This window comes from Chlorocebus sabaeus, chromosome 4 (genome assembly GCF_047675955.1).
Source record: "Chlorocebus sabaeus isolate Y175 chromosome 4, mChlSab1.0.hap1, whole genome shotgun sequence".
In the NCBI taxonomy this organism is placed as follows: domain Eukaryota; kingdom Metazoa; phylum Chordata; class Mammalia; order Primates; family Cercopithecidae; genus Chlorocebus; species Chlorocebus sabaeus.
In genome coordinates, this window is record NC_132907.1 from 78,098,788 (window position 1) to 78,113,303 (window position 14,516).

General features: G+C 42.7%; 1 protein-coding gene across 1 annotated transcript in view; it reads left to right on the plus strand.

Annotated features, from left to right (window-relative positions):
- Positions 1–3,401: 3,401 nt before the first annotated feature.
- The window catches only part of MARCHF11 (membrane associated ring-CH-type finger 11), a 114,753-nt gene continuing 103,638 nt past the window's right edge, over positions 3,402–14,516 (plus strand). The window contains exons 1-2 of the mRNA XM_007961246.3: positions 3,402–4,127; positions 5,271–5,426. Of these exons, the coding sequence (XP_007959437.2) occupies positions 3,600–4,127; positions 5,271–5,426 (684 nt within the window). The 5' untranslated portion in view covers positions 3,402–3,599. The remainder of the gene's footprint in view (positions 4,128–5,270; positions 5,427–14,516) is intronic.

Genomic DNA, 14,516 nt, shown 5'->3' on the forward strand with positions numbered 1-14,516 from the left:
TATATCCATATATAATGTCGAGTAGTAAGGTGAGATGAAAAAACTGGGAAAATGAGAGTGGAAAAATCTCTATCAGATGGAAAGGTTATGGCAGGCCTTTTTTTTTTTTTTTTTTTTTTTTTTTTGAGATAAAGTCTTTCTCTTATCACCCAGGCTGGAGTGCAAAGGCGTGATCTCTGCTCACTGCAACGTCCACCTCCTGGGTTCAAGTGATTATCCCACCTCAGCCTCCCTAGTAGCTGGGATTACAGGTGCCCACCACCACGCCTGGCTAATTTTTTGTATTTTTAGTAGAGATGGGGTTTCACAATGTTGGCCCATGTTGGCCAGGATGGTCTCGAACTCCTGACCTCAGATGCTCCACCTGCCTCGGCCTCCCAGTGTGCTGGGATTATAGGCATGAGCCACTGCACCCGGCCAGAAGGTGTTTTTTATGAAATGCAGAGATCTGCATGAAGTGAGGGAGTGAGCCATAACAACTGAAGATGGTAGAGGGGGTGTACTTGGGATATAGCAAGGATACCAGTGTAGCAGAAATGAGTAGCAGGGAGGGTAGGGTAGGGTGGTGGGGAGGGTATGGAGAGGTCTTTAGAGAGGCAGCCAGAGGCTACACTGGGGACTTGCAGGGGATGCTAAAATTTTTGGTATTACACTAAGTGTGATGAGAAGCCATTGGCAGGTACTGAGTAGACAGATGACATGACTAGACTTAACACCTGAATCGGATCATCCTGGCTCGTGCAGGGTGTAAGCTCAAGAATGAGAAGCAGGAAGACAGGAAGTTGTTTTGACAGTTTCATGCATTATAATGGTGGTTTTAATTGGGATGGTGGGGATGGAGGTGAAAAGGTGTATTGAAATTTGGTAAATATTTTGAAAGTACATTTGAAAGAAATTTTGGCACACTGAACGTGTGATGTAAAGTCAAGGATGACACCTAGGATTTTGGCTTAAACAAGTAAATGAATGAACAGCTCGTTTACTGGCATCTTGAAGATTTGATCATCCTTTCTGTATCTGCTCAAATTTAATAAACCTGTGTTTCCCCTCATTCATTTTCAGTTGGCAGATGCACCTTGCTACTGATGGCTGTCAGTGGCTGCCAGTGCACTGCTCTATCTGATGTCTGTGTCTCCATCTCTCTTCCACTTGGGTGCCAGCAGCTGAGAGGTATTCATCCTTTCTGCGTTCCATTATTTTATATTTTTATGACAGAGGATGTAGTCAAAGTTAGAAAGGAGGTGTTTTGCCTGGATCCATTGAAAATTCATTGGGTTAACTGAAGATCATGAACAAGTTTCCCTTCTTTAGGGAACGGTCAGCTTTGGAGGTCACTGAAACTAGGAAAGAATCTCATGTGGCTACCCAACTTAGCAAGAAAACTTAATTTTTTTTTTTTTATTTTTCAGAAACAATTAACTGAGAGGACACATCTAGCCTTGTGGCCTTTTCCCCCTTTATCCATGCTGCTTTGCTGTCTGAACTATTCTACACTGTTTATAGAAAACCCATAGCTTTTATGCTGTCCTTCGAGTAATGATGCACTTTGTCACACCTGGTAGAAATTTACTAGTCATAAATGGAATTATTTGGGGGATTCTGTACAAATCTAGATACCCTTTAACTCGTATGAAGAAGGTTTCTGATGATCATAAGGCTTATGATTATCTTGACTGTGGCAACACACAAACTTGTGTTGTCATTCTGACAGGTGAAGACCAAAAATGAAAGCATATCTACAACCACATTTCTTCAACGTGATAAGTTCCTGGAGATTATTGTTTTAAAAATGTGCTTGCTGCCTGCCACTCTGCTACCAAAAATAGCCAGTCTGAAGGGGCTAAGTGTTAGAGGACATTCCTGGAAACTAGTTCATCAGAGGCCATTTGTGACAAAACATTCTTGAATTATTTTTCACAACCGTCTCTCTCTAGCAAATGAAACTAATTTCTATCAAAAGAGGTAGGTCTTTAAGAATCAAATATACTTTTTACTGCCAAAACGTGAAATAGAAAAATGAACTTAAGCTAGTAGTTTATCTCAGCCATTACAGAGTATCTAACTATTAATGGGAGTCAATGGCGCCAAACACACAATGTACTACAATACTATTTTAGGAGGCAGAAGAAAGGATTGGAAGAAAACATTATTGGCATTTGAACCAGAAAATCTGGAGTCAGGGAACACAGAAGTTCTTTGTTAATAGTTCTATAACCTTGAACAAGTTATTTTGCCTTTCTGATTCTGCGTCTTCGGCTACGAAACACGGCCAAAAATGACTGCTCTGTGTCGTTTGTGTCAAAGACTGAAAGCGTCACATCAGTGAAAATTTGGATAGACACATTGCCGCATACAAATCCGATGCTTTATGATCTCACACTGCACGGATTTGGAAACTACTGCATGTGCACGATTCTCCGCCTAGTTCCCTGCAGGTGGGGATTTTTTTTCCCCGCCGGAAAGAAAACTGTAGCTCTGCCCTGAAGATGAGTCCCACAGAGGTTTTGCAGGGTGGAGTTATCGAGAAATTGACTTCGGGGTGAGTAAAACTAAGATCTGGGGAAGGCTGCAGCCACTTTCCAGGGTAAGGGGCGGTGTCATATGCTTCCTCATGCGGCGAGGACGAAAGTGATCATAAGCCACAGAACGTGGCGCCAGGGTTCACCACTATAAACCATTTCAGGAGACGAAGCTCTGACCTCCCAGGCACCAAGATTTTTACCAACAACCCGGGATGCTCACTGCAGGAGGGAGCGGGTGAGGAGGACACAGGGATTCGAGGGCGGGACAAACAGGGAGAGGACACAGGTTAAAACAGAGACTTCTGTTTTAAGGCTCTCGGGGATCCCTGAGAGTGCCCTTGAGGGCTCCAAGCGCGGGAAGCCAGCGCCGGGAAGTGGCGGTTACAGTCCTGGGTCCCGCGCCCTTTCCCGCGCCACTGCTCAGCCGGTTCCGGCGCGCCCCCAAGCCCACGCGGGTCTCGGCTCAGACTCTCGCGCCCCCACCCGGCCCGCGCCACATCCCACCGGCCCATCCAGTAACGGTTTCTGGACCCGCCGCCTCTCCCCTGCCCCCTCCTTCCCCGCTCACGAGAGCCGCAGTGCTGCGCCGTTTGGAGAGGGGTCATCCGCCCCGGAACCGACGGGAGCGACCGCGGGTCGGGCCCGTAGAGGCGGCGGAGGGATCCCCCACTTCCAGCCCGCCCCCTCGGAGCTGAACGCCGAGCTCCGTCCCGCCGACCCGCGCCCCCCGCCGACCCGCGCCCCCCACCCACCCCGCGCCCGCGCCCGCGCCCCGCCGCCCCCGCCGCGCCGCTCCTCCCTCCCGCCCCCTCGCTTCCCCGGCCCCCCCGCTCCGCGGCGCGGCTCTCACGCGCAGCCGAATTCGGCGCCGCCTCCATCAGAGCCGAGCCGGCGGCTCCACCGAACAGCCGCGCCTGCCGCCGCCGCCGGGCCTTCCGCACCCCTTCCCCGTCCCGCCCCCCAGCCCCAGGCGCCCGGGTCCCCTCCCTCCTTTTCCCCCCTCCCTTCCACCCCCTCCGCGCTCTCTCTCCCCGCAGCCAGAGCCCGGGCCGGCAGGAGGGCGGCGGCGGCACAACCATGAGCTTTGAGGGCGGCCACGGCGGCAGTCGGTGTCGCGGGGCGGAGAGCCGGGACGCCGAGCCGCCCCCGCAACCTCCCCAGCCGCCGCCGCCGCCAGGAGAGCCGGCCCCGGTCCCCGCGGCCCCGCGCTACCTGCCGCCGCTGCCCGCGCCCCCCGCGACCCCCGAGCGCGCCGCGGGGCCGAGCGAGCCGCCAGGGGAGGTGGCCCAGCGGCGCAGGGGTGCGGACGAGCTGCCGCCCCCGCCCCTGCCCCTGCAGCCCGCCGGCCAGGAAGTGGCGGCGGCCGGCGACTCCGGGGAAGGTCCGAGGCGCCTCCCGGAGGTGGCGGCAGCGAAAGGCGGCCCCGGGGAGTCTGAGGCCAGCGCGGGCGGCGAGGGCGAGCGGCGGGGCGCCGGAGACCAGCCCGAGACGCGCTCGGTGTGCAGCAGCCGCAGCAGCAGCAGTGGCGGCGGCGACCAGCGCTCTGGGCACCAGCACCAGCACCACCAGCCCATCTGCAAGATCTGCTTCCAGGGCGCGGAGCAGGTAAGGCCGGGCGGCGGCTCCAGCTCGCAACGGTCAAGCTTTCAGCACCACGGACAGCGCACGCCTCCCTCCCAGTTGCCTCCAGACAGGCTCCTCTGGTTCTGCCCTGTGAGCGCTAGCTCCAGTGTGCGTTCCCCTTTCCATTCCTGTGAAGGCAAATAAAAATGTCCCAGTGGCGAATACTGGGTTTAATTTCATCTACACTTTTTTTTCTTTCATGGCTTAGCAGGTACATGTTCCTCAGGTGCTTTAGTGATAATGCCAAAAGTGCCTTTTGTGAATTATTCGATGAATTTTGGTTTATGCTTAGAAGCAAACCTATCAGATGTAAGGTGAAGTCCGTTTTCTACAGATGTATCTTGAGACGGATGTCATATCACAACCAGAAAGGGCAGAGTCTTTCCTTATTGCAAATTTGGGTGACTTAATCTCATGGATATGAAAAGCATGGGATAGTTTTTACAAGAGAAATAGGAATGGACTTTGAAAGAAAGGCAATTATGCCAACAATGTACGTTATATTTTGTCAGCAACACAATTCTAAAATTATAAACACCATTGTAGGTGCATGCAAACTTATGTGAGAGTAATCATGCAGAGGAAAGGATAGCATATGTCCCTTACAAATGTGTGGTCTGAGAAAACATTACGTGTAATGTTTTTAAAAGTAAGGAAATTGCATAAGAATATACAGGCTTTCAGGAATATAGTGCCCTAAGTCAATATTTATGATGCTACATTTAGAAAAATAAAAGCATAATGCCGCTTTCTGGGATGCCGTGCATTTCTTCTTTAGCAATGATTAAGAATAACTGCAGAGGAAATGCATCTGACCATCCACTTAAAAGTTATTAAAGAGATTTAATAGTACAGCCTTCCCCCACGGGTATTGGGAGCTATATCTTGCAGACATTTTGTATGTTGGTAGAACATTTATGTCATAACTGTAAGTAATATCTTTGAAATAGTTTTAAGACTTTAGTTTCATTCCCATCAGAGGTATAAAATTTTAATTTCATTTCCTAGGATAGAGCCTGATGCTGTATCCTGAGTAAATGGCTTTGAAAGAAAAGAAAGGAAGCATTAGGTTTTTAAAATAGAGCCACAGACACAAATATTCACACTGAGTTGTTTTCTTTTTAGGGTGAGCTGTTGAATCCCTGCCGATGTGATGGGTCAGTTCGATATACACATCAGCTGTGCCTGCTAAAGTGGATCAGTGAGAGAGGTTCCTGGACCTGTGAACTCTGCTGCTATAGATACCATGTTATAGCCATTAAAATGAAACAACCTTGCCAGGTAAGCAGTTTCAACATTTATTTTTCCTGAAATAATTTTGTTAACATGAATGCACTTAAGCTTAGTTATTACTAAGGATATTTACTTATGCTACTTAAAAACATTTTGTGCAAATTACAGTAAAACCAAGATTTAGAATTTGTAAACATGTGTTTTGAGAAAGCCATGACGTTTTATCTGAGAAACTCAAAAGACATTTTAATTAAATGGTTTCCTTCATTAATTTTTTACTTATTGATAAAATGATACCCATCTTTTTTCTAAAAAGGCAAGTTGGTAAGATGACTTATAGCCCCACTTACATCAATTTTATTCATTAGAAATGTTACACAGTTGATTTTATTAATATTTTGTTAACTTAAGCGTTTAAGCTCTAGTGGACTCCATTTATGGAGAACAGATACAAGTAAAGCAAAACTTTACTGGTATGAAAATTTTGGTTGAACCTGTTGGTTCTAATCTGAATGCTCTTTCCACTTAACCAGGCTTTCTTTTTCATATGATGTTCTTTCGCAGTTAAATTTTTGCTGATTTTCTTCTTTGCTGTGTTCAGCTACATAGTGGATGCAGAAGTAATCGCAACAGTTACTCTCAATAATACTACTGAAATAGTATTCTTACATATTCTTAAACTTTTTGTGTTAATCACATAATAACACAGTACACATAAATCTACAAATGCCCTGGAAAATAGGCCTAAAATTTATTGTGAAACAGATTCAGGTTCTTTGAACAGACAGGTAGAATATACAATATTAGGAATGCCATCTTAAGGAAAAGCAGAATAATGTGTAATTAATGTTATCTGGTAGGTTGAAGTTAAGTAGAAATAAAAGAATAGGGTTCAAAACAGAGGCAAAGGAATGATGGAAGGAAAAAGAATAGGGAATTGCGAAGCTGGGAGGGGAAAATGTAATAAACTCTCGTGTTCCTTGTTGCTATCTAAATCACCCAGTTTGGTTTTTATTCAGCAATGTAATATAGGTGGAACTACTAGTGTTTGCAGAAGGAACCTGGAAGTTGAATTACTAGTGCATTAAGAATTTAAATTTCATAGTTTAGAATTTTTGCATCCTTTATATAGTTTGCAATTAATTTGCATCTCTGATAGTCTCCATTTAATGCATGATTAGCAAGCACAAAATGAAAATATGTATTTCTCAAGCTGACCTAGGGCTTATGAATAATTTGGAAAGAGAAAGCATAAATAATATGGATGAGTGATATTATCATGCTGAAGACAGGCACAAACCTGACACCTTTTCCCAGAACCTCTGATTGAACTTCTTGGGTATCAATTTATGAATCCATCATAGTTGTCTTGAAAAATAGATGAAACCATTTTCAAAGACAGTATATAGGTAGTATAACTGGATCTACAACAGTTTTATCTATAGAAGGATGTGGGAAAATAAGAAATGAGAGAGTTTTGGGCTCTAGAGAAAAGTTCCATGAGAAGAGCTATGGTCAGACGCTCATTGGCTGAAACAGAAGACTATTTCAAAAGCTTAAACTTATGGCAACTATATGTTAATTCATTTGGGATGATTAATTTTGAAGTAAATAGAGCTAAGTACTTGGTGGACATTTTAAAATAGAGAAGAGATAAACAGCTGGGGAAAAATAGTATTTACTAATTTTAATCCTATAGCAAAAGGAATTGGTTACTACTGTCTCTTGCTTCATTTAAAAAAGATTCCATAGTTATTTTTAAGAAGTAACTCCCCAAACTGTGTATATGATTTTCCTTTTCCCCAAAAAGAACTAAAACCCAAAAACTAATCCAGTACTACTAGCATATTTAGGATTAATTTTATTATGACATCTGTAAATACTACTATTATCTGTAACCTGATCTGATTGTTGTAGTGACCTACGAAATCATATGTAGAAACAAAGTTGATACGAATGTGATGGTGATAGCTCAGAACATGCTGGAAATGAAATAACTTTCCAGGACTACATCAGGTACACTTGTATCTGTGTGAAGCCAATCCCTTGTGAGCAGATGGTTTCTTGGATGTAGACCAGAACAGAGAACAAATAATAATAATCACAAATACTTTGCCACGCACTGTTCTAAACGTTTTACATATATGGATACGGATATTTAATCTTCATGACAAATCTAAGAGGTGAGGAATATTTCTATTTTACTCAAAGGGAAACTGAGGTACAGTAAAGTTAAGTAACTTCTACTAGGTACCTATCTAGTGAAAGGCAAAGCCAGGCTTCAAACTTAGTCAGTCTGGCTCAGGGCCGCCCTGTTGGAAAGCGTGCGTCTCAATCCCATCCTAGCCACCTTCATGTTTCTGAATCTGTCATTACTTGTCCTGGAAAAGGCTGTAGCAAGCAGGAACTAGTTTCAACCTGGGTCTCTAAGATGCTTTTGACTGTCTACTGTTGCATAATAAGCCACCTCAATACTTAGTGCTTTAAACAACAACTGTCATTTATGATCTGTTCAGAGTCTGTGGGTTGATGGAGGTCAGCTGAAATGTCTTTCTCTGCATGCAACATCACCTGAAGTTATCATCATCCAGAGGCTTAACTGGATTGGAACATCCAACAAGGCTTGCCCATTTGACCTGGTTTTGGTGCCGGCTGTTGGCTGGAAGCTCAGTTGGGGCTGCCACCTGGTGTCTCAGTTCTCCCTCCATGTGACTGCTGCTTTTCCCTGTGATAACTGGGTTCCAAGAGCATGAAAGTGAAAATTACAAATCTCTTACGTCGTGGCCTTGGAAGTGACTGGTTCCCCATCTGCTGCATTCTTTTGTGTAAAGTTAGACAGAGGCCCAACTCAGATTCAAGAGAAGGGAAAATAGACTCCACTTCTGGAGTCTGGCCCTTCTTTTAAAGGGAGTGGCCATCTTTATCCACCGTAGGAGTTAGCTTCTAAAATGGCCCTGCCTTCCTGACCTGGTCTCTGCATTTGGTCCTCATGAAGTCCAGGTAGATCAGCACATATCACCATAACTTCCCTTCCAGGGCTCTGAACCAAAGGAGGTTAAAACAGTGTATGCAAGAACTTACCAGTGGTGCTTGATGTATATCCTCAAACACTTTCATGAGCGAGTATTACCACGTTGTATTTCCTTGTGCTCAGAGGAAGATGAGGACAGAGAAAGGTAGTTTTCAGGAAACAGGTGTGTGTGAGGAAAACATGCTGCAGTGAACCTAACACCTTAGTTTCACTTGTTTTTCTCATTGAGATTTGAATTCTTTGAGAATTGGAGTCTAACCTCCCAATTTTATTGGATTTCAGTGATGCTTGGCAGTATGACCCAATAGAAATCTATCAGATGTATCCTTTGCAACATAGTTAAACCTTAATTGCCATATCATTAGCAGTAGGAGTTAATTAAGACATTTGAGGTCATAAAAATGCATTTACCTTCCTATCTACTGGCAGAAACTATTTTATTTATTAACACGTCCAAGATGATACGTTAAGGATAATTTGAGAGTAAAGGCTAGTTCTGTTTTGAATCTGGCCCAAAATTAGTGAAATGCGTGGACTTATAAGATCAACTTTATTTTGAGATGTTGGGAGCATTATACATTAATTAAGCCATATTCCAGTTTATGAATGGCTTCAGTATTTTTTCCAGAGGCATGATGGATCTTTGAAGAGATAACATTTATGGGATAAAGTATTATATGTGAAATTATAAACTTTCTATAAAAGACAGACTGTACTGCCTAAACGAAGAAAAAGCTATGTAAATGGAAGGTAATATCTATGTTATTTTAGAAAAGCTACTTAAACTCTTTGTATCTCCATTGACTCATCTTCAAAAAGGAGATGACAATGGCACCTGTCTTATACCTTGTTTTGAGAATTAGACACATAAATATGTGTGAAATGCTTAGAATGACACCTAACCCATAGCAGGTGCCATTTAAATGCTGACTCTGGATATTATGATCTATTCAGTCAGCTTAGAAATGGGGACCTTCACTTGCTCACTTCCACAGGTCCTTCTTGTTTACTTCTCATTGTGTCTCAAAGTGAAGTTAATGGCTCCTCTTTCCATATCCTTCTTTACCCTTGGATTTTTTTTCCCTGCTTTTTCTGGGATCCCACCTCAGTTTCTGACCAAATCAGTTGACATCCGTGATGAATGAATCAGCATTTTTAAAAGCAGGTGTAATGAGATACAATGATCTCAATGCAGTGAGCATATTTACTCTCCAGATGTCCCTCACTGTGGGTCTTATTTATGTCCTTATTGGAGTCTACTCATAATTGGAGCAATGAGATCCTCTTAAATGTGGCCAAGCACAGGGCAGCACTATTCAAGGCCAGGCAGCCATACTTTGTTTATGCTTTAGAACGGCCCCTGTCAGGTGGGGTGCATGTAACCTGTGAGTTGGTAGAAGGTCAGAGAAGTCTGAGATTTCTGGGGGACAACCACAGAAGGGGTAATGGCTGAGCATCAGTCACAGGGAATCATGGTGTTCACCAACTTTCCTTCTTCCTCCTCCTTCATTGCTTGGAGCACCAGAGGAAAGGACCAGCGTTATCTGCCTGTCTTGCCTACTTGGGAAGGGTTACAGACTTTCATGTGGTCCATAGACCTTTTCAGGGTTTAGGCTTTGGCCATTGTTATTGGCCTATACTATTTTTTTATTAGCCTTTCCCTTACTCCTTTTCCTTTAAAAGTCTTCTAATGTGCTATCAGCAGCAGATCTTCTTGTAGCAGTAAGAATGACTGGGAAATCTCTTAGCAAAGAGAAGGACTTGAGATTATTTTTCATTTTTATCCATGTTCTTAAAACCCTGGGATTCCTCATAATGGATTTGAATCAGAGGGGAATTAGCTAGCAGGTGGGTTTCTTTGGCTATCCTTTTTAGGTACAGCTTCCAGACCTTCCTTCTTGTAAAACATATATAGAACTTTAATTAACTTTCTGAGGAACCCGTGGTCATTATTTTTCTAAATGGGGCTCCATCATGAAAGGGGCATTTCCACCTTCAGAACTGATTGCTAGTAGGGTGTAGCTGATGCGCTAGGAGGAGCTGACAAATTATCATTGAAAACTGACTTTGGTTTTGAAAATGTATCAAGAAAACATCAGAGCATGAACCGTATCTGCATTGCATGCTATCATTTGAAATCATTCAAGACATTTGCATTTCATGGCTTAAAAATGTCTGCATATGTGCAGCCTGTGACACAGTGAGCCACCCCTTTGACTTTTTCTCTAAGTGCTGCTCTTAATTCCATTCTCTGCAGATTTAATAGCAAACAACAAGCTGAGGGGAGATTTCTTTTTTATTACCATGCCTGAATAACTAAAAAACAATGCTGAGATGTAAGATTTAAATGTCTATCCTGGCATATTTTGTAGGTAACTAAAAATGTCAAAATGAACAGCACATCACGAGGCAATTTTCTCACCTTAGGAGTTGTTATTTTTGTTTCATTTGCTTACTAATTTTCAAAACATAAGAATCTGTATTTTACTCCCTAGAGGAGATGGTTTTCTGCTGAATAAAATACATAAATTTTACTTTGTATATTACTATGGCCATCTTATCTACTGTACAGACTACATGTACAGTGATTTTACAATTTCTCCTAAGCCGGATGGTTCTGAGACAGTGGTAAAAGGAACCAGAGGTCATTTAGGGCATTGTGCCCTGATATTTGCTTCTAAGCTATTTAGAATGAGGCTTGGGGACAATGTGGACCCTATAGATGATACCCTTCAGGACTTCCTTCTCTACACACCTTCTACTTTTCTACATTTTCCAGCCCTTTGAAATGCATTTCCCTTTGGACACCTTCCTCTTCTGTGCTTTGTTTGCCCCCTGACCCAGCTTTCTGTAGAAGAAAGAACATCCTAGGCAGAAGTGGGTTGACTCATGGATTAAAGCAAGTCAGGATGGCAAGAAGATTTGGCAGTGGTTGGGTAGAGGAGCCTTGTCATTGGCTCCAAACTCTCTTCACTTGATAACATTTGTATTACTGTTTAAATTAGTGGTTAGAAGACTTTTCCTCTGCAGAGTCAGACAGGAAATATTTTAGGCTAGGAGGGCCATTATAAGCTTCTGTCCTAGTATGAAAACTGCCATAGACACTGTATAAATAAATGAGCATGGCTGTGTTCCAGTAAAACTTTACTTATAGAGACTGAAATTTGAATTTCATATCAGCTTAATGTGTCAAGAAAGAGTATTCTTTTTAGAAAAAATGTTTCCCCTGCCGTGTAAAAATATAAAAACTCATGGGCCACACAAAAACAGGTGGCGAGCTGGGTTCACACAGCTGCATTTGGTAGTAATTTAAGCATATGGAGTATTGATTTGGACTTAGGTTTTTATGGCCTCTTAGAAAATTCAATGGGTGGGATGTTTCTAAATTTCTATGTTTCTTTGTAATTTTGAATGAACTTATTATAAACTTACATTATTTAGAAAACGGTGGCATTTTAGCTCCATAATGAAATGCTGTTAACTTCTCAGTATTAAATATTAAAACCATTGCTTCTTTGAAACAGTTTCTTGGTCATATCAGACTCAAATCCTAAATTCTGAGGAGTCACTTTGGTTAAGTCAGGAGTGGAAAGCAGGGGCATCTCAGAATAAGTGTCCTTGGAACAGGCCCCTGTCCTCCTCTCCGTGAGTCCTGGAAGACATTTCAGACAATGCTCTTACCCTGCCCCAGGCTGTCTTCAGTCCAGTAAATATCCTTGGAATATTCCCTTCTGAATGTCTTGAAATGAGATTATTTTAATTTGTTTAGGATTCTCATCTTTCATTCTGAGGGACAAGCATAGCAATGAGTGGGACAGGTTTTAGAGCACATTATATAACACAGCTCAATATTGCTGACATTCATTTTCTTGGCCACTTTGTGGGCATTCAATGAATATTTATGGTATGAATGAATAAATGAATGAATAGATGCATACCTGAGTGTTTTTGTAAGGTGGCCAGAACCATGGAGGTTATATTATTTCTGCAGCGAGAATATGACTTAGGGAAATTAAACTGCATTCATTACTCATATATTAGCCATCTAATAATTGTTAATTTTCAACTGGTATCTCAAGTTGATCTTCTAATAATGCTATTCTCAAGTTGCCTGGGCAAGTATGTTCAGTTCTTCAGACCATAGGAAAAAAGCCTTGAGAGTAACACAGGGATCTGTCTTTTTAAACCTAGATTTTCTTTTTTTTTATACAAGCTTCCAGTAAGACATATCTGCTCTTTTCAAAAAATAAAATGTCATGGAAAAAGACTGTGAATGTGGAGTTACCCATGTGTGACACCCTCGCTTTCTTGAGATTGTCACTGGTTGAAGGGTTTCTTCTAGCATTTGTTCAGGGAATTTGAATAATTTGTTGGAAATTTTACCGTATGATCGTGGATATAGATGAGCTGCTAAGAGCATCTACTGGATATAAATTTTTGGTGTGAAATCTGCCACCTGGCTGAAAACAAGGTGACTTGTTTTGATGAGCAGTTTGCACAGTTGTAGCATAACTTCAAAAATGATTTTCCACCGGTGAATACAATACTCAAACCCGGGGAGATGTAGCCAGAGAACAGGCTATTTCCTCCTCACTAATTTCCTGCTTTGCCTTGGCATGTAGCTGTGCTGTAATGTGACTGATGTTTTGCTAAAGGGATTGGTATAAAGGAAACTCGCCTTCTTTCTATTTTGGGACCTTCTGAGAGTAGAAAGGGATGACTCTGAGGGCAGAATGAGAGTACTTCCTACCCTTCAGAATAGCAGGGAATGGACTGATGAGTAGATAATTATCTACAATTACAAGTAAATGGATGGCAGACAGAGGAGTTGGCCAAGAAAAACTGCACTGTGGTTTGTGCTTTCTGTATCCTTGGATATCTGACAACATCTTCCCTATGAGCATAACTCATAATTCAAAAGCTGTTCCACATGATTTAGCCAAATGAAGTCGATGCAAGAAGAGGTGGACTGGAACCTGTTATTTGGGAAGACATGACAAAAACCCGGAAACGTTTCTATATCGGCAGTCAATAAGGGAACTTATTGAGGACACATTTCTTATTCCATCCTTCCCTAAGGAGTGGAATGCTTTGAAAACTACATCTAAAAAGATGCTTTCTCTCTAGTTTTTACCTCTTTGAGTTGGTTCATTTTGACTGATGACACCTGGACAGTGGATGTCCCTTCATTACAACGATAGAGTTCCATTGTTGCCTTCATGTGCCTTTTAGTTTTACTTCGCTTTTCAGTATACTGATTTGGTGCGGGTGGCCAAGTGCTTAATTTGGACCTGGGGTGTTGGGGGTGGGGGGATGCCGCCCATAAGTATCCAGCTCTTATTCCAGGAACCCCCCAGGCACTCCATTGTTTGATATGGTCTTGTGGTTGTACAAGATTTCATCTCCCTACTCCATTTGTGTCAGGACTCTGAGCTATAGAATCATTCAAATGAATAAAGGATCGTTTCAGAACACTACATAGGCTTGCCTTGGTTTGTTCAATTTGTTAGAAGAGGCTTTAAGAAGGAAGCCTCTTTCACACAATGTGAGGGGATTTTTCTTATATTCTTATTAACCAGTTTTCCAGAGCCCGCAGGAAATGCTTTTGCCCTGTTCTCTTTCCCCCAACCCTCTCCCTAGTATTAACTTGTTTCCTATGTTATATTTGTAGATTTAAAAAAAAACATAAATATGTATACAAGGGCCCTCTGTATTTTTTTTAAATAAAGGAAATAAAAATCTTAGAGTAGTGAAGAGCACAGGATTTGCCAGGCCTGTATTGAGCATTCAGTAAATATCTGTCTTATCCTTCTTCCATCTCTTTCTTCCTTTTCCTAACATCATCTGACTCTCATCTTTTGTGTGGGAATGAGTAGGTGGGAGGTTTCCAGTGAGACCTCCAGCCCCATGGAGAGGAGGGCACAGTGAATAGGGGGAAGTCTTTGCCTGCGTGGCATTCTCTAGGGCCAACCATGCCACGCTTTCTTCCCCTGGAAGCAGAAAGAAATTTTGAATGCAAAACCACCTTTCCGTCTCCTCCTAAACAGTCTTTGCTTTCACAGTGGTCTCTCTCAGTCATACTGTTATAGCTTCGGTTAAACCATTTT